The 20,858-nt window shown below is 44.0% G+C and overlaps 1 protein-coding gene across 2 annotated transcripts in view; it reads right to left on the reverse strand.

Moving 5' to 3' along the window:
* Positions 1-600: 600 nt before the first annotated feature.
* Positions 601-20,858, reverse strand: part of LOC139048764 (gastrula zinc finger protein XlCGF57.1-like) — a 33,750-nt gene continuing 13,492 nt past the window's right edge. For both annotated transcript variants that reach the window (XM_070523348.1, XM_070523349.1), the window contains exon 3: positions 601-2,274. In XM_070523348.1, the coding sequence (XP_070379449.1) occupies positions 1,283-2,274 (992 nt within the window). In that variant the 3' untranslated portion in view covers positions 601-1,282. The remainder of the gene's footprint in view (positions 2,275-20,858) is intronic.

Below are 20,858 nucleotides of genomic sequence, written 5' to 3' on the forward strand. Positions count from 1 at the left end.
ACCAGGAAGTTTTTTTTTTCTCGGCACGGCGGCTTATTCAAGCGGTCTAAGTAACAACTTGCAGAGAGCACCACATCGTATCAAAGTTCATGGTACCCATTCAAAGATGTCAAATTAATTGAATAGCAAATAGAAAGCAAGCACGGTAAAACTGCAACCACAACTCGTGTGATTGACTTCGAAGCTGCGAAGTTTGTATGCAAAGGCCTTCAACAGTCACGGACGTCGACGTGCACGCTTTTATGCCGCAACACACAAGGTGACCAGCGAAGCAAACTTCGAATCCTGCATTCTGCTCGCCCAATATGAGCCATTTCGCAGGCTAACGACAGCGGGCGTGTAAATTGAAGAGACATTTCAACATGACGACGCGAAACATGCCACTGAGCAAGACGACCGCAGCACTGCACCGACTGCTCTAGTTCTTAACCTCTCGGACAGCCATGTTGGATTTAAGGTGGCGCCCCCTATAGGCTGTGAAAGTTGCGATACTGCCTGCACTCTACTTTTCTTGCAACCCCCGATGCTACAATAATATGCTAACATCACTATATTGCATGCTGTCATTCAAGTACTAAATTAAGAAGAACAGACAACGAATACTCATAAAACACAGTCATTTATTTAGTGTTATCATGAAACAGACAGTGGTTAGCCTACTTGCTGAACCATCAATTGCTGAAAAAAGTACCCATCCGTAAAAAAAAAGTGCAAATAAAATAACACACAAAAGTCTCTAGGATAAACCATGTATAACAGAACCTAGAGGAAACAAATGCATGAATAGGTCTAACAGAACAAGTTGATATGTTCCAGAAGACTATAGTGAAAAAAAATGCAAAACTTAGAAAGCAGATCATTCACACATCTGTAGTCTAATAATAAGTACTATTATAATGAACATACATACTTTGTAGGGGCATGCAAACATAATTGTTGAGATTGAAACAAATATTGAATATTTTTCGAGTAATGAAACGTCACGATATAACAAAGCAAATTGCTGATTGAGTCTTCATTATTTTAAGGATGAGCGTAACTTTTAGCTTTTTATCAGCTATAATGGCTTTGTGTGAGTCACTTTTCATCATTTCTTTTGCTCTATGTCCTATGACATGCTGAGAAAAGATCTAGAGTAAATATGGTGACCCAATAAAAGTGTTTCAAGGTCCCTTTAAGAGCAAATGTAGACACTTGTGCTATTTGATGCAGTAGAACACTATGCAGCATTCGACATGTCTGTAGAATAGTAATTCAACTCTATTTCAACATGGTTGTTGACCTACCCTACAGTATCAGGGTGCTGTGCTCTCTTATGTTTGGTCAAGTGATCAGACTGCATAAAGGACTTGGAGCAGACGGTGCAACTGTATGGCCGGTCACCTGGATGAACGCGCTGATGTATCTTCAAGGACCTCTTCAACGGGAAACTCCGAACACATAAAGTACATTGAAATGGCTTCTCGTCCATGTGTGTGCGCAGGTGCTTCATAAGGTTGCCCTTTTGTGAGAAACTCCGAGAGCATGAAGGGCACTGATATGGCTTCTCGCCAGTGTGGATACGCAGGTGGGATTTCAGGATGGCTTTTTGCGAGAAACTCTGAAGGCATGAAGGGCACTGAAACGGTTTCTCACCTGTGTGAGTACGCAGGTGGCTCTTCAGGTGGATCTTTCGTGTGAAGCTCTGAGAACATAAAGGGCACTGAAATGGCTTCTCACCTGTATGGGTGCACAGGTGTTTCATAAGGTTGCCCTTTTCTGAGAAGCTCCGAGAGCATGAAGGGCACTGATATGGCTTCTCGCCTGTGTGGGTGCGCAGGTGGGATTTCAGCTTTGCCTTTTGTGAGAAGCTCTGAAGGCACGAAGGGCATTGAAATGGCTTCTCACCTGTGTGAGTGCGAAGGTGGCTTTTCAGGTGGGTATTTCGTGAGAAGCTCCGAGAGCATGAAGGGCACTCAAATGGCCTCTCGCCTGTGTGGGTACGCAGGTGCTCTTTCAGGTGGGTCTTTTGTAAGAAGCTCCGAGAGCATGAAGGGCACTGAAATGGCTTCTTGCCTGTGTGGGTGCGCAGGTGCTCTTTCAGGTTGGCCTGTCGTGAGAAGCTCTGAAGGCATGAAGGGCATTGAAATGGCTTCTCGGCAGTATGGACGCTGGCATGCGTTTCCAGATGAGATAGTTTATGAGTCTCGTAGTCACCTAAGTGAGATCGGTGGAGCCATCCTTGCTTTGAGTTGTCACATTCGGCAGTTGATGGAGAAATAGAAGGCCTCGTTGCTGCACAAATAAAACAAAAGTAAGAGTTACTATAATATGCCAAAAAGGAACACGGATGCTAAATTTAATGACAAGCTTTCTTTTCCTTTATTTATTCGAGAAATCTTGAGGGTGATTTCAAGTATGATAGAACAAAGAACTCTTAATGGTCCTCTTTAATTTACCAAATATTTCTGCATCTGAATGCTTTATGACCCTGTTTGTGAAGTCCACCAATAAACCTTATTTTTCAGCAAGGCAAGAAAATTACAAACTGACAGAATGTGGAGTATTTAAGAACTTTCATAGATTTCTATGATCCTTAGAGAACAGTTTAAAATGCTCTGACCCAGCTTGCTCTCTCAACCTCAATGAGCACTCAAGGCCAGAAGGACACATTTGGCACTTGCAAAAATTGTTACAATTCACTGGCACAACCAGTTTGTCTCGTAAGAGATTTCATCAGAGTTTCTTCTTGATCACATGCTGAACTTTGGCAATGTTTCCGTAAGTTGAAACTACAAGAAGCTAGTTAGGAAATATAGTATTTTCCCCCATATAACCCACCAACATGTACAACTGGCAGCCTCTTTGAGAACAGTCGCTAAGCATGGACAGCTCAGCTAGTAGCTGTGAATAGCATTATGATACATCGTTCTAGTGCACAAATACAAACAAGCAGAGGACAACAAGAACGCCGGTTCTTGTTGTCCTTCTTTTGCTCGTCTATGTTTATTTGTGCGCTGGAAATATGTTTCATAATACTTTCAGAACAGCCCAGGAAGGAAAAAAACATTTGTGTGTATAACCCACAAAACTGTATACAGCCCTCAGACGTTTGCAGAAACAGTATCCACTTGGGAATAAACGACTTGTCTATGCCATATCCTCAGCCAGTGACTCTGTTCCACCGTTTTCAGAGATGCTGCTGGGCTGCTGAGCACAGCTTATCATGATCCAATTATTACTTTGCCGGCACCGTGTGCACTATTCGCTAACTGCTAAACGTAAAATGACGACCCGTACAGAAGAGGAGAATGATTGACAATGGAGGAGGGGAAAAGGGAGCTTCAACACACAGGGGTGGAAAAACGGCGGGTTTCCACAGGAGATAACAAAAGTTTGAGTAGTCGAGAACTTTGCCCTGAAATGTGGCTTTGTGGCAACGCATGCTGTGCTGCCGTGAAGCCAAACCTCAAATCAAAATTCCTATGATCCCCACCCCGACCCTGATCTTACTGCAAAATTCTTGAAATTATTGCTATGGGTTATACACACCAAAATACGGTAACTTCTTTATGAGCGATCTAGCCATTCTTCAACCGAGAAGACTACTTGCTAACCTGTGCTCTTTTCAGTGCCATTTTTATAGGCTTAACAAAGTTTACATATTCAGTTGCAGTTTTGTTCAAAGTGAAAAAATTTGACACATACTCTGCTCCTTGTGCTGTCAGCATAATATAGTGGCGAATTATTGCTTGAACTGACAAGGAATGCTACAAACAAACCACTCCCTCTGCAAAGTGCAATGCATTTTAACACACTAGCAGGCTAGCAGGCAAAGGCATAACATAACATACCATACAAACCTGTATATAACATGAGGTTTTTTTCTAAACTTTAACATGTGGCATTTCTGCCTCTTGGTGTATGCTGATCCCAAAGTTTTCAGTCCAATATTTGCAGTTCCGGTTTAACTGTTGCTCAGTTCTTTCACCATCAAGACTCACAGTGGAGGATGCATTATCTCATGGTGCCAACGGTAGGCTGCTGCTTTTTTCAATCGGTGCCATTTTGACCACGCCACAAATTGGCATGTTTGCCTAAAGTTCATCTCGCATGATGTTGGGACTGCAAAAGCAGTGCCCAACATCAGGAAAGTTATTCTAGCTGCCGAGACCATCGGGAATTGCGCCGCAAGGCGGCGCTTTTGTGTCACTGAGAGCAGCGTTCATGGCTGAAAGAAGCAAAAGAAATAATTTTTTCGTCCGACGACCTGAGAAGTTTCCGAGAGGCAAAGAACAGACTCCTTCCCAAGATTGAACAAGATCTGACTGCTTTCGTGCAATGCTAACGGGTTGCTCCCCAGGCTGTGAACATTGAGCTGCTACAAGAAAAAGCAAGAGAAATTGCCCCGGAGAAAGGCATTCCGTAGAATTATTTCAAGACTAGCAAAAACTGGGTATCGCATTACCGTATATACTTGCATAATGATCGCACTCGCTTAATGATCATACCCTTGAATTTAGTCATCAAAATTCAATTTTTCTTCTTTCATGTGTAATGACCGCACCCTGAACTTGCCACAGTGATGTGTCGTGTGCCAAGTCTAGCCAATGATGATCGTGCTTACCATCTGTGAAATGCTGTCGAGTGCCACGTGAACGACTCTTCAAGACACACTAAGCGGTCTGCACGCACCAAACATTCTTAAGCAGATGCCCCATTTCATTCCTTCAATCACTTTCCACATTTCCATGACAACAAAAAAAGCTACAAGCAAATTTCCCTTGGTTTTATTATTTGTAGGCTTCATAATGGTTGTGGTCAACAACAACAAAAGAGGCACCTTTCGAGTCTTCTCGTCTGAACTCGTGGGCACGCAACAAATCGCAAGCAGCAATGATAGTAGTCACGTTTACACTGATACATTATAAGTGTACCCTATTCATACGCCGATGCTTGTAACACAGCTATTTGCCCACCCTTAGCGGGAACGTGCCGTATTAGGATAGTAGTGAAGACAAATGCCGCAGTTTCTGCAGCATGCCCATCATGTGTTTCTAGGTCACTGGAAGCTAAGCCCACCCATCTCTGCTTGTGTCGCCTCAAAGTAGACATGGCTATGTTATTGCCGTAAACTTGCCAATAGTAACAGTATTATTCATTACTGATACGGAACAAACTGTTTCATATAGTCCTGTATTTTCTTCTGCTTGGGCAGTTTCGCTGCCTGCAACGCACGCATTTCTCCACATTGTCTAAGGAGTCGGAGCAGCTGAGGCAACAACCTTCCACATTCGCGCAGAAGCACAGGACTAGTGCGGGTGCACCAATCACCTCGGAGGACATGGCCAAAGGACCGTCGTTGCTTTCCTCATTGTGCCCACTTTCACTTGTGCTCGGTATGATGTCGGCAATGTAGTCTTTGTCTTCAGGCTCTCCCGTGGTCGTGACGCCATTATCTGCACTCACAAACTTGTTGACCGTCGATTTGTAAACACCTTCCATAAATTCTCACAGCTTGGTCCAAACTTTGGCAACAGCAGCAGCGGTTTGCTCGCACTGACCAGAAATCAGTCATCACTGAGCCGGCATAAGCCGGCACACCTGAAGCAATTTCGGATGAACCACTTGTACACGGCCGTGCGTACGCATTGGGCATCAGGGGCACCGGGTGGGGAGTTTGTACACTTTAGCCCTAATCTCCCTCTTATTCAAGATTGTGCTGAGAGTGCTCCTCGGCATCTTGCATGCTGTGGGGTCATCCGACTTCTCACCGCGTTCGACCCGATTTATAATTTCAAGCTTCATGGCGAAAATTAATTTCTGCCACTTCATCATGGCAACACTGCGGCAGAAGGCCCACAAGGCCCAAACGTGAACCCCAAAAGCAGCAGGACAACTCGTACTTGTGCCATCTTGCACAACAAGGGCACAAGAGCCTTTGATTGGCTGTCTGTGCAAGCGCTGCGTGTGGACCAGGACCATTTTTTACAGGAAGGTGTCGACGGCTCGCTTGACGCAGCGCAGTCACGGTAGGGAGAGCGGTGTGATAGAGCTGCGCTGCTAGGCTTCCCCGCCACCACAAGGGAAAAGCAACTTCTGGGGGCACTTTTAAGCCGCTTGATGTTCAATATATCGGGAGTTGCTGCTATATTTGTTCGATGTAAGCGTAACTTTTGCTATATATACCTATTGTAACTATACCGTGTTCAGAAATTCTTCAATGTAAATATATAAGTATAGCTCGATGTAAACGGGTTCGATATTGTCGGGTTTGACTGAACCACATGAACATGGCAGCTGGAATGGCTAGAAAAACAGCTTGGCTTGAATATAACCAAAGCAGTTAGGCAGGAAACAACAGGATATAGCAGTTACTGTAGAAATAAAGCAACAGTTCATAAATTATAGCTACAGCAACATCACCTGAATTATTAAAGAAAGAAAAATTTTTCTGCTATGGCTAGACCCACACTTCATCAGATGCTTCTCTCTAAAGCCTCCGTTCGATTGGTATCACACTGACCTCTGTTTGCAGCACAGGAATTGAGAGACACAAAAACAACTTCAGATAAAAGAATTCTGATAGAAAATGCTCCCCGACATTTTCTCTGTCAGCAATGCAGTATTAATAATCTGAGTAGCAAGCTTTTCATTGGAAAAAGAAAAAAATTTGTACCACAAATATTGGTCCTAGGTCCCTATGGCCAAGCCCTCCTTGTCACAACAATTGAATTTTTATGCATTTCAATGTTCACAGGTTGGCAGTTATTTCTCTGATGCACCAGAATGCCATGCAGCTTACTGCAGACCTATTTAGAATCCTAGTTCCAGTTCTATTACCTCTGTCAGATATACTGGAATGCCAAGTTCTTGTACTTGGCTGTAATACAGTAGAACTCCACCTATATGTTTTGTGAGTGACAAAAGAGATGATGTAACAGCTGGGAGAAGGTAACGATCGGGAAGGCCGCGCATTTCCACAGCAACGTCAGAAACACCTCTGAATGGCTAGAAGTACAGTTATTAGACATCTCGGTGCTTGTACCTTGACCGGGGACGGAGGGTGCACATGAGTATAACCAGAGGCCTTCCATGTTTCCTGGTCATGAAACTCCACCGTCATGCTATGGAAGCGGTTGCGCTGCTCCAAGCTGCCACATGGCGGCATCACTGTGCCTTTGAGGGCATCTTTCTCTTACAGAAATGCTTGCACGGTGCAAGACGAGCTTATTGATGTGGTGCATTGTGTGCATGTGCTGCACTATTTTTCGGGTTATGGACTGTTTAGCTTAAGTGGAAGGGTGGGTCAACAATGCCGAACATGTGTTGCATGCCGGGGTGCCATTCCAGCAACAAGGGAATGACCGAAAAGGTATTGTTTTGCTTACCAAGTAAGAAGGAGCAGTGCGAGAAATGTATGTGGGCCATACCATGGCAGGAATGTGGTGGTTTTAACTTTGAATGCAAATATAGGCATTTGTGCACGAAACTCTTTGTCACCTTGGACATTATCACTGCCTACAGTTTCAACATAAATTGTGACGACGTGTCCCTGGAGCATGAAAAGCAGACACCAAAGCTAAGCGCCATCACAAGAATTTTCGAAGGCCTTCCAGCGTATCTCACGAAACCCAAACCTCAGTCCCGCTCACCGACAGTTTGACCAACATGCAAATGACCAAGTGAGTCGTCAAGTACGATTGAGGAGCATCAATTTCTTTTAAAAGAATTGTCCGACTAAGAAAGAACTGCGGTATTGGTGTTTCACTGTTTTGTTAAACTAAGCCCATCCCTCATGTAATACCCCATCTCTGGGGCCTTTGAAATATAATTAAAAAAAAATCGATTCATCATCCGCTTTAGCATAATCCTTAATCTGAATTATTTTTCGGGGTAGTCTGACATTATTCACAGCCATCGATGATGAAAAAGATGTGAGTTTATGGTCCGAAATGCCTGTTTCAATTTCCACAGTTCCTTCACCAAAAACTTCGCTGAGGAATAAGAGGTGAAGAATATTCCCTCCCCGAGTACATACACCGACAACGTGCTGAAGACTGAAAGTTATCATCATCATCATCATCATCATCAGCCTGGTTGCGCCCACTGCAGGGCAAAGGCCTCTCCCATGCTTCTCCAACAACCCCGGTCATGTACTAATTGTGGCCATGCCGTGCCTGCAAACTTCTTAATCTCATCCGCCCATCTAACTTTCTGCCGCCCCCTGCTACGCTTCCCTTCCCTTGGGATCCAGTCCGTAACCCTTAATGACCATCGGTTATCTTCCCTCCTCATTACATGTCCTGCCCATGCCCATTTCTTTTCCTTGATTTCAACTAAGATGTCATTAACTCGCGTTTGTTCCCTCACCCAATCTGCTCTTTTCTTATCCCTTAACGTTACACCTATCATTCTTCTTTCCATAGCTCGTTGTGTCGTCCTCAATTTGAGTAGAACCCGTTTCGTAAGCCTCCAGGTTTCTGCCCCGTAGGTGAGTACTGGTAAGACACAGCTATTATATACTTTTCTCTTGAGGGATAATGGCAACCTGCTGTTCATGATTTGGGAATGCCTGCCAAACGCACCCCAGCCCATTCTTATTCTTCTGATTATTTCCGTCTCATGATCCGGATCCGCCGTCACTACCTGCCCTAAGTAGATGTATTCCCTTACGATTTCCAGTGCCTCGCTGCCTATTGTAAATTGCTGTTCTCTCCCGAGACTGTTAAGCATTACCTTAGTTTTCTGCAGATTAATTTTTAAACCCACTCTTCTGCTTTGCCTCTCCAGGTCAGTGAGCATGCATTGCAATTGGTCCCCTGAGTTACTAAGCAAGGCAATATCATCAGCGAATCGCAAGTTACTAAGGTATTCTCCATTAACTTTTATCCCCAATTCTTCCCAATCCAGGTCTCTGAATACCTCCTGTAAACACGCTGTGAATAGCATTGGAGATATGGTATCTCCCTGCCTGACGCCTTTCTTTATCGGGATTTTGTTGCTTGCTTTACGAAGGACTACGGTGGCTGTGGAGCCGCTATAGATATCTTCCAGTATTTTTACATATGGCTCATCTACACCCTGATTCCTTAATGCCTCCATGACTGCTGAGATTTCGACTGAATCAAACGCTTTCTCGTAATCAATGAAAGCTATATATAAGGGTTGGTTATATTCTGCACATTTCTCTATCACTTGATTGATAGTGTGAATATGGTCTATTGTTGAGTAGCCTTTACGGAATCCTGCCTGGTCCTTTGGTTGACAGAAGTCTAAGGTGTTCCTGATTCTATTTGCAATTACCTTAGTAAATACTTTGTAGGCAACGGACAGTAAGCTGATCGGTCTATAATTTTTCAAGTCTTTGGCGTCCCCTTTCTTATGGATTAGGATTATGTTAGCGTTCTTCCATGATTCCGGTACGCTCGAGGTCATGAGGCATTGCGTATACAGGGTGGCCAGTTTCTCTAGAACAATCTGTCCACCATCCTTCAACAAATCTGCTGTTACCTGATCTTCCCCAGCTGCCTTCCCCCTTTGCATATCTCCTAAGGCTTTCTTTACTTCTTCCGGCGTTACCTTCGGTATTTCGAATTCCTCTAGACTATTTTCTCTTCCATTATCGTCCTGGGTGCCACTGGTACTGTATAAATCTCTATAGAACTCCTCAGCCACTTGAACTATCTCATCCATATTCGTAATGATATTGCCGGTTTTGTCTCTTAACGCATACATCTGATTCTTGCCAATTCCTAGTTTCTTCTTCACTGTTTTTAGGCTTCCTCCATTCCTGAGAGCATGTTCAATTCTATCCATATTATACTTCCTTATGTCAGCTGTCTTACACTTGTTGATTAACTTCGAAAGTTCTGCCAGTTCTATTCTAGCTGTAGGGTTAGATGCTTTCATACATTGGCGTTTCTTGATCAGATCTTTCGTCTCCTGCGATAGTTTGCTGGTATCCTGCCTAACGGAGTTACCACCGACTTCCATTGCACACTCCTTAATGATGCCCACAAGATTGTCGTTCATTGCTTCAACACTAAGGTCCTCTTCCTGAGTTAAAGCTGAATACCTGTTCTGTAGCTTGATCTGGAATTCCTCTATTTTCCCTCTTACCGCTAACTCATTGATCGGCTTCTTATGTACCAGTTTCTTCCGTTCCCTCCTCAGGTCTAGGCTAATTCGAGTTCTTACCATCCTATGGTCACTGCAGCTCACCTTGCCGAGCACGTCCACATCTTGTATGATGCCAGGGTTAGCGCAGAGTATGAAGTCTATTTCATTTCTAGTCTCGCCGTTCGGGCTCCTCCACGTCCACTTTCGGCTATCCCGCTTGCGGAAGAAGGTATTCATTATCCTCATATTATTCTGTTCCGCAAACTCTACTAATAACTCTCCCCTGCTATTCCTAGTGCCTATGCCATATTCGCCCACTGCCTTGTCTCCAGCCTGCTTCTTGCCTACCTTGGCATTAAAGTCGCCCATTAGTATAGTGTATTTAGTTTTCACTCTACCCATCGCCGATTTCACGTCTTCATAGAAGCTTTCGACTTCCTGGTCATCATGATTGGATGTAGGGGCGTAAACCTGTACAATCTTCATTTTGTACCTCTTATTAAGTTTCACAACAAGACCTGCCACCCTCTCGTTAATGCTATAGAATTCCTGTATGTTACCAGCTATATTCTTATTAACCAGGAATCCGACTCCTAGTTCTCTTCTCTCCGCTAAGCCCCGGTAGCACAGGACGTGCCCGCTTTTCAACACTGTATATGCTTCTTTTGGCCTCCTAACTTCACTGAGCCCTATTATATCCCATTTACTTCCATCTAATTCCTCCAATAGTACTGCTAGACTCGCCTCACTAGATAACGTTCTAGCGTTAAACGTTGCCAGGTTCATATTCCAATGGCGGCCTGTCCGGAGCCAGTGATTCTTAGCACCCTCTGCTGCGTCGCAGGTCTGACCGCCGCCGTGGTCAGTTGCTTTGCAGCTGCTGGGGACTGAGGGCCGGGGTTTGATTGTTGTGTTCATAGGAGGTTGTGGCCAAGTACTGCACCAGGGTGGCCAATCCTGCTCTGGTGAGGGAGTGCGTTACCGGTTCTGGTCACCGGGATCAGGCCACACTCCAGGCCTGTTTGTGCAATTTTACCAACACGCGGATTTTTTTTTTTTTTATGTCCGGTGGAAAATTGCCGGCACCGGGATTCGAACCACGGACCTCTTGCACGCGAGGCGGGTGTTCTACCTCTACGCCACCGCTGCACCTGACTGAAAGTTAGCATGATATCAATGAGTATGTCAGAGGAAAGACTGTGTCCATAACTCCAATTTTGCCATTCTATTTGTGGGAGATTAAAATCACCAGTAATTAAGCTTTTTTTCTCTATAATTGAAAAGGTGATCGTATAATTTCTGCATAAAGTGATCATCAGCACTTGATGTCTGATACACAGAACATAATATGAATGGCACACCCCAAGCAGACACACTCAAGAACAAACTTTCATGGTTATCTATCGGATCTAGCTCCCTTACAACAACACAGTTATTCTTTGCAATAAGTGTGACGCCATCGCCTAGGGAGGACCATCTTTTCTAAACAGCTGGTGGTTTCGAGAAACGATTTCATCATCATGCACCCCAATGTGCAACCAAGTTTCAGATATAACACACACATGAGGATCGTATACTAGTAAAATAGCCTGCAGTTTCTCAGTAAGTTTTTTCTTGTTGCATTTTTAAGTATTTCCTGTACTGCAGTTACAGGCACATTCACTTGTTCGTTGTCGTGGTTTGTTTGCTTTTAATTCAGTCATACTGCCTTCCAAGTTGTTTAAGCACTTTTCAAAACCATGTAGCGCTTTCTCCATCGACGTGAGGCATTCTTTCAAAGAAGCAATGTCTTCCCCAATTGCCTGTTCGCCACTCATTAATGACTGGAACATTTTCTCGACGGTTGGACCCGGGTTCCCTTCCACATCGCCACATAATAAGAGCTTGCAAGAACTTAAACACTCATATGCAATACTCATATACACATGTGGGCATGGCAGTACAACCAGAAATCTATCATCACTGCATATTGTGTTATTGTAACTAACCTGTACAAGAAAAACGAGACGCATAGTCAGTGATGTATGCCCTGAACTTTCGCCATGCCCATTGGCAAGTCCATTGTGCAGTGCTGTCTTTATAAGAGTTGAATCCGTTGACGTCAGGAACCCATGACTTGTAATCACTGCATCATCCGTGGATGGAGGGAAGCATATAGCTTCACTGTCGATATCGCATGTTGTCGCTGTTGTAAATGGCTTGATTGAAGGTGCAGTAAGGGAGCTGGCGGATGACAAGAACAAAGCCTGTACAAGAAGCACGAGATGCATAGTCAGCGATGTGCGCCCTGTGCTTTCGCCGTGCCCACTGGCAAGTCCATCGTGCAGTGCTGTCTTTATAGGAGTTGAATCCGTTGATGTCGGAAGCCCGTGACTTGTAATCACTGCATCATCCGTGGATGGAGGGAAGTGTGTAGCTTCACCGTCGATATCGCATGTTGTCGCTGTTGTAAACAGCTTGACTGAAGGCGCAGTAAGGGAGCTTGCGGATGACAGGAACAAAGCCTGTACAAGAAGAACAAGATGCATAGTCAGCGATGTGCACCCTGCGCTTTTGCCATGCCCACTGCCAGCATTGCTATGCTGGCGGAAGCAAAAACAAGCAAGAAAAAAAGCGAATGATGGCTTTCGGCCAGTGGAAGGACTGAGCAACAAGGGAACATGCAGGGAAGGAGGAGGAAAGTGGCAATCTTCAAAGAATGGCGCTACTTTTGTTTATTGTTGAGGGGCTTTAGTACATGGCAGTGTGAGCTCTCTTTAGGAGCTACAGCACTGAGAACATAAAATGAAAAGTGGGACGTATATGTCCCACTGTCCAACAGAGGGTTAATTTCACGCAAGCATTAAAAAGCAGAAACTATTGAAGCATTCAGACGAACGGCACTGAGAAAGAAATCTGTACTGAGACCGCCTGGCCAAGGAGGCCACATTTCGATGGGGGCAAAGTGCAAAAACACCCATTTATTTAGGTTTAGGTGCACGTTAAGAGACCCCAGGTGGCCAAAATTAATTTGGAGTCCCCCACTACAGTATGCTTCATAATCATATCGCGGTTGTGGCACGTAAAATCTCAGAATATTTTTTTTCTTTTTTGTGACAGACAATCGCAGGAAGCTGCATGTTTTGAGCAGCTATATTATGACTGGGGACACACTCAGGCAGTTATTGTGGAATGTTCAAAGTAGTGTGTGAAAGCAAAGCAGCAGTTGTGCAAGTTTATAAAGCTAGAATACTGAGGCTGCCCCACACACAACCACGGCGGTAGCAGCATGAACATGCCCTCTCATGCACAGTTATGCCTCTAGAGGCAGGCACTGGCTCTATATGCAACTGAGGCGGATGTATCGTGACTAGAAAAAACATGAAAGTAGTCTGGTATAAATAAGTGACAAATACAACGTTCCATGATACTGGCCATTTTCAACTTTAATATGCTTCAATGCAACGCTTTGCCCATGCTTCACCGCCTAACAGAGCGTTACTGCAGCAAAGCTGATAAACAAAAGTAGCAGTTCAGCAAAGGCACATAAGACTGCTTATATATGTGAATATGAAGGCATTACACTCCTCTTATTCGAATGTATTTTCCGTGCACTTATTGTCTGCACAAGGTCTCACCTGCATTCGAACTACACTTCGGCGAGGCCAAATCAAAATGCGGAAAGCGTCTCAACAAACTCGCTTCCCTGCGAGTTCATCACCTCAGTTGCATGGACTCAGCAGCTCAGTTGTGCCAACTCCTCCCCACTGGATGCGCCGACACGTGCCCAATCACGCAAACATTAGGCCACGCCTTTCAATGTGACATGTGCAATGATGCATGCACTAGGCACACCATTAGCCAACCAGAATCGTGAAGCCGCTGTGGTGTCAGAAAAGCATGCTCATCTCACACCCCTGATGATTCCCACCCAAGCCGAAACTTGCGAAATTTTCATTTCAAAACCAGTCATTTACTTTGTTTAAGGAGCTTTCCTGAGAAATCTGACGTCAACATGAGCATTATCTTGTGTTTTTACTCTTTCTGCCATCCGTCATTTGTACTACTGTCGCTTGGTGGCAACGCCACCACCACCGAATTTTTTGTAATGGGGCGTATTATGCTTTCGCATTAAGAAATGCAAGTGGCAATCATGCAGTGCATATAAGACCATTGCAGACCCCAAAATAAATGGGCTTCTACGTTCAGTGGATGTGGCCCAGTGTGCATGATTCTTGTTCTGTGTTCACATTTACACACTTCTTTGGGTGCTTCACCCACTGCTTTGTGCACGCTTTCTCTCGATGTGCTTATGCAGCACCTGCCTCATGCAACTTTGGTCACTTGTAACACGCAGGGTAGTTCCTGCAATGTGCTAGCTGCGTATGACAATGTACTGGCTGGCTGCACCACTACATTTAGGTGACCGCCGCATTAAAGAACAATGCAAGATGCAGGAACATTACAGAATAGCAATGTATCAAAAGGGAATATGATCTGTAAAGCCAATGGTATTTAGGTCAGTACCACGAAAATGCTATGTAGCAGCCAAGAAAATGAAGTAATGAGGAACGTATCAATGGGGTTCCACTGCGTTGCAATTCCAGGTTCTAATGAATCAGTTGACACGAGTAACCTGCAATGCTGTGTTGTGAAGGGCCTCTAACCAGGCCACATGGCAAATTTTAGCTATATGGTGGAATCTGTTAGGAGCCTACTAAGGAGTGCTCTACGGCAAGAATTCTGCAAATTATTTCATTCATAGCATAGATAAAAATATTTGAAATGCAGCAATAACATGATTTCAGGAGGCAAGCATCAGAGCCAACACATACACACTCTCTCAACTTGCTCTCATCTAGCCTCCACAAGCAAAATTCCTAGCCTGAATTCTCCCATAACAAAACTAGAGGATCGCGTGACAGACACGTGTTGGGCCCCGCTTTGTTTTGTTCTTTTTCTTTTTCTGTCTCTCGCGTTTGTGCTCAGTTGCACACTTCCAGTGATGGTCTTGTGCACAAGCTGTTTGTCTTGTTTTGCTCAACACACAATTTTGCACAGTGTGTGCAAGAACACCCACGTAATGGTATAAGTAAGTGCCATAGTCACTAGCACTCAGGCAGACACAAGCGAATCAAAGAGCACAATTGTGTATTGGAAATGAGTAAAAAATGGCAAATAGCATTGTTTTCTGCACGAAATGAATCCACAATGTGGGAACAAGCAGAGAAAATGGAAGTATGTCCCTCTAGCTACAGCACAGAGTAAAGCAAAGACTTGCCGACATTCAGGTTGTAGGTTTTATCATTTCTCTAATCATTAAATTCTTTATTGAAGCAACAGATCAAATAAATAGCTGATGTTACCTTAAATAATTCTCGAAGTCACACGTCCCTGTGTGTAACATCACAGCACTGCAATTTACATAGGTGCACTTGGGAGATTAATGTAGGCTCACCAGATGAGATACGGCGCTTGTGAGGCGAAGGGTGCATGGCATTTGGTTTGAAATTCGAGCTCTTTTTGCGGAGTTTAGTGGTGCAATACATTGCAGACATGATTGTTTGCGTGCATTGTATGCACTACGTTTGTCAGCTCAAGAAAGCCAGACCTGAGAGGGGTCCTTCAAAGCTGCACTTGTGTGAGATGCTCTAATGGCAGAAGTGCCAACGAAGTAGCTTGTCCCCCATATGCTTGCACTTGTGTGTAACGAGTGCAGACAGGATGTCTATCGCATAGCCACAACTGTCACGATAGCTGAGGCGGCTCTGCTGCAACTTCTTGTGCTTGACTGTTGGTAAGAAGTCGTTACGCTTCTCTGCCCACAGAAGCATAAGTAGTAATTGGATCGGCCAATTGCCCATCATTTTGCTTACAACACAAAACTATACGAAAAATCCTACACAATCTTAACATCAGGCTCATTTTTCACTTATGGTAAATGAACAAGATTCACAGTGTCATGGAGGAAGTTAAATTTATCTGCTACAAGCATGCATGGTAGAAAGAGATAACTGAAGCTGCATCCCTATACTTCTCTTTGGTCACATTTTTAAAAATTTAAGATGCCAATACAAAGCAAAATTAATCTTCCTCTCTGCACAGTGAACTTTCGGTACACCACTGTTAGTACTATTCAATCGCTTTCTTTAAACTAGCGTTTGGCTACATTTCTTAGTCATCAGAGTTCAAAGTATATATTTTTCTTCAAGTTCAGAAGTTTACCGAGAGATTCATTTTTCACATACAGCATCCAAACATACCACACCACATCAGGAGGGAGGCTAAAGGCTGTGCGTGCCTGACGAGGCCTACCCTCCTGGTGGTGACAATTAATGCATTTGAGACGGCAACAAACATCCTTGTGTGGCAGCATTATAATCAGACCAAAAAAGAATATCCACAATTATGTGCAGTATATAAATGTTCAGAAATAACAGATTTTTTTATTAAAGCTGTGAAAAGAAGCAACACAGACAGCACTCAAAAATAAATAAGTAAAAAGCCACATTAGTAAGTAGTAGTATTAGTAGTAGTAAAAAGCCACACAATAGGTCATAGTGTTGTGTTATGACCTAAGTAATTGATCCATAACTTATTTTTGTACAGTATTTTACTTGGGAACTCATGTATTAGGTTTTTGATTTCTTTGTTATTATTCAGGAAAGTTATAACGCTATGTTCAAAGGTATGAAGCCCGCAGTTCTAAATTCAGGAGTCCTGCAAGAACCGCATTGGAGTTCCGAAACAGTATCAGGCTGTGGAACTGAACAAAAGCTAAGGTTGGGTTTGCTGTGGATCAAGTAATGAGCCCCTATTGCCTGTTGAAGTGTTATTAAGTTAGGAGTGTTAAAAAGCCCTGGTGGTTGTCAGTATTCCTGTGTACTCGAAGTGTCGGGAATATTAATGATGGCTGTAAATGCTTTTTTTATATAAATGAGGAGTTTATAGGTTTGTATACGTTGTTCTACCCCAGACAAATAAGCAGTAATAAAGTGACTGTATAAGGGTTAAATATAGGTAGTTGTTTTTTCAGCTAAGTTGGCAGAAGAAGGTTTAATTTATGTATTAGACTGAGCGTGATATTTTGGAAAGCAAGTAATTAATATGTTCAGTCCAGGTTAACTGTTCACTAAATACAACTCCAAGAAAACGTGTAGAGCACACATTCTATCTTTTCCTTTCTGAAACTGAGTACAGGATCAAAGGGTACAATTTCATTTTTACGTTTAAAGACAAGTTTTGTTTTGTGCACTTATAGCTAGAGCTCATTCGCGTTTATTCACCATGATAGTTCAGACAAATATTTGTTTGCATTTTCTGCAGTTTTCAAGTCGTAACCAGAGAAAAGTATGTTAGCCTCATCTGCATACAGAACTATATATGCTGAACTAGGTATATTGATAACACAGGGTTCACACAGGTGTCGGAGACAGAAATTCAAGGATATTCAAGGACTTTCACGGCCCTGTCAGAGCTATTTAAAAGGTGCAAAGCAGTATCGCATATACAGTCAAACCCACTTATAACAATATTAAAGTGCCCCGAAAATTCCATTTTTGCAACCGATAATTGTTATAACTGGGTTGCGTGAAAAAATTAAAATAGGGGGATGGCAGAGCTGATCTGAGGAAATTATATTGGTGGGGAGGCCAGTGCCCCTCCCCACCACCTTCCTGAGCGATCTGCCCAACTGCTGATTGTGTTCAGTCGTTTGACGGCTTCCTGGGTGCTCCGATCGCATGTAACAAACCACTGAGGCATCGCTATGGTGGCCCCAAAAGGGGCCTTTTAAAAATTGCGAAAAGGCTGCCACGACAGCCTGTCAGCATGAGAAATCCAGAAAAAATGCTCAAGAGAGATCGCCACAAGCATCTCACCACGCACTTGTGTAAATCACGAGAAAAGCTGTGCCTTGCACGAGAAAAGCCCATGTCCGTCAGCCATGTATGCTTTATGCGAAGCTTGCCGACATCTTTCTCCAAGGCATCCATGTGCTTCATGTAGTGCAGCGGAAGGTTCCTCGCGAAGAGAAAGCCCCGGAGAGACTGAATCATATGCCAGGCCTCCTGTGAGGACAACGTTGAGGCAGCCTACCCTACCATGTCATCGCTGCCATCGCTATGATGCAAGCACATTCACGATGATCGCCTCATCGGTTAGAAGCACTTAGTTTCCGAATCTATAGCTGTGCGCTTTCTTTTCCCCAGCAATGTCGTGCATTGCCAATGATTAGCCATCTTCCATTTTGGCGGCGATTCAAGCGAAGCTGAGAAACCGCGTGGCCAGGAACGACTTTGACGCAACCAACAAAGACGAATGCGAGCGATTAAGCTGTTCGCAGAACTGCGCTGAATGGGCAGCCAACAAGCAACATGTGAGCAATCTGCTTGCAGCCCAGTTGGGACGGTCCATTCGTGTTTTGGAGGATGGGGCCGTGGGGCAGCGTAGAGCTATGAACGCAGCCCATTCGTGTTCAGAGGCGTGGAAGGGCGATAGGAGAGAGCCGCGTGGAGATGGCTGAAAAATGATCGCGCAGTGGCTGTTGGAGCAGCGGCCCATCACAGCTTCAATTTCTCATTTTGTTTTTAACTCTTCATAGATTTCACTACCTTTCGGCTCAGACACCCAGCAGCCAGACTACATCGTTATAACCAATAATGCGGCCTCAGGGCATTGTAGTCAGCAGGTTATTTCACCATGGAAAACATACAAATGTCGACGGTGCAGCAGCTTCTCAGTGTTATAACCGATACATTGTTAAAACCGGTATCGTTACAAATGGGTTCGACTGTAGCAATGTTTTACTACAGCAACATTCACAAAATGCTACGGATAAAATTACAGATAACGAAGTGGGTAAAATTGGCACTGTACTTCGTCATATTGAAATTGGACCTTTTATGCACATTTTCCTTGCAGGGAAGGGGCCGTGAAAGTTTTCATCATCGCACAACTGACAAAATACATGAATTTCACGATGGAAAAGGCGATTCTTTAATTTGGGAGTATGCGACCAAAGATATGCTTTTATACCATGTCGATGATGTCTGTGATCATGCCGTGTGATGATGTATGAAACAAAGCCTGAGACACTTTCACGTCCACTCCGCCGGAGTGGCTGATTGTGTCGCCTGTAGTGGGATGACTCTGCACCCGCAGTGCCATAGATTAGCTTCAAAGATAAGGCGTGGCTGCATGAAAAAGAAAAAGCGAGCTGCCACACCTGCTTTTGTGCCGCGCACCTCATGCGGCAGGATCATCATCATCACCAGCATCATCAGCATCACCAGCCTCGCACACCTTTCTCTCGTCTCCCTTCCACTTTTTTGAAACATGAGACCAACAGTGTTGACAGAGATGGGGTGGAAGGGAGACAAGAGAAGGTGTGAGAAGGTGTGCCTGCGACGAAGTCGTGCTTCAAGTCATGTCTGTGATCTGTGTCTGTGGCCTTGAAAACATACTTTTCAATTTCAAAGGTTTTCAAGGATTTCAAGGACCTGTGCTACCCTGCAATATCATTAATATTAATTAGGAGAAGGGCCCTAAAATGGAGCCTTGTGGAACACCTGCACATATTCTGCCAAAAGCAGATGGCATACTGTTTACAACTGTGCACCGTATTCTAGACGATCAATAGCCATTACTAAGTTCCAGGGCACTACCTCTTATTCTACGAAACGGCAATTTACGTAAGAATATTTATGTTTATTAGAGTCGGAACATTTTGTTTTTGAAGTCTAGGAATAACCCAAGTGTAATAAACTTATTTTCAATATCACTAATATAAAGGCATTTATTAGTAACCAGCGTTTGGGACCGACCGTTAGAGCAGGGCAGGCACTCCCAGCATGAGCGCTACTCATGAGAAAAAGCACAGAAGAGGACGACCCACTAGAAAGCGCTGGAGAGAGCGAACCACTACATTGTTCTAATCATTCTCTACAATTAACCCCGGGAACCCCTGTTATGACCCTTGTTACAAGAAAAAATTACCCTCTTTACACAAAGTGAACCCGTCTTTTGCATGAGCGTACTTTCTCTAAATTGTGCAGTCATTGTTTATCTAATTATTCTCTCACTGATTATCTTATTGCTTGTTGAAGTTATTTCTCTTATTTTGAGCCCACTTCTAGACATTAGAATTATGTACATTATTACGAGGGGAAGTCCAAAAGTAAAGGGACTTTTCCAATTTTTCGCATTAGGTTTTGGTAACACTGCTAGTATCCAGTGCTGAATTATCATATTTACTCGAATCTAATGCGCACCTTTTTCCGATAAGACGGGTCCAAAAATTGTGTGCGCGTTAGAATAGAGTATGACCCTATAGATGTGTTACCATATTGCCATCAGTAATTCAAAATGGCCGCCTCGTACGCGCTTCAAGCCTAGCTGCCGTAGCTTTCTCCATGTGCTGCAGTACGTGTGCTTAGGCAATGCTTCCTTTGGCTTTGGCTCCCGTTTTTTGCGTTTGCTCTATCAGCATGCAAGTGCCACCTGCAGAGACATGCCGTGTTCATCATGATGCCACAATTAAAGGGAAAGCAATCAAGTGTGCTTCTGGAGACGGATGGAAATCGAGCCACATCACGGGCGTTCGGAGCTCCCGAAACTTGCGTGTGGGACAGGCGCAAACAGGAGAGGCGTTCTACTAGTTCTACACCGGCGGCTGCTACGTAAGCGGCGGCCGCGCAGCCCGTATCTTGAAAGCGATCTGCAGCAGAGACAAGTGTCTACACATCTAGGCACACTGTGCAGTGTTCACGTTGTTTAGT

The sequence above is a fragment of the Dermacentor albipictus genome, chromosome 8, assembly GCF_038994185.2.
Source record: "Dermacentor albipictus isolate Rhodes 1998 colony chromosome 8, USDA_Dalb.pri_finalv2, whole genome shotgun sequence".
NCBI classification, from domain to species: Eukaryota; Metazoa; Arthropoda; class Arachnida; order Ixodida; family Ixodidae; genus Dermacentor; species Dermacentor albipictus.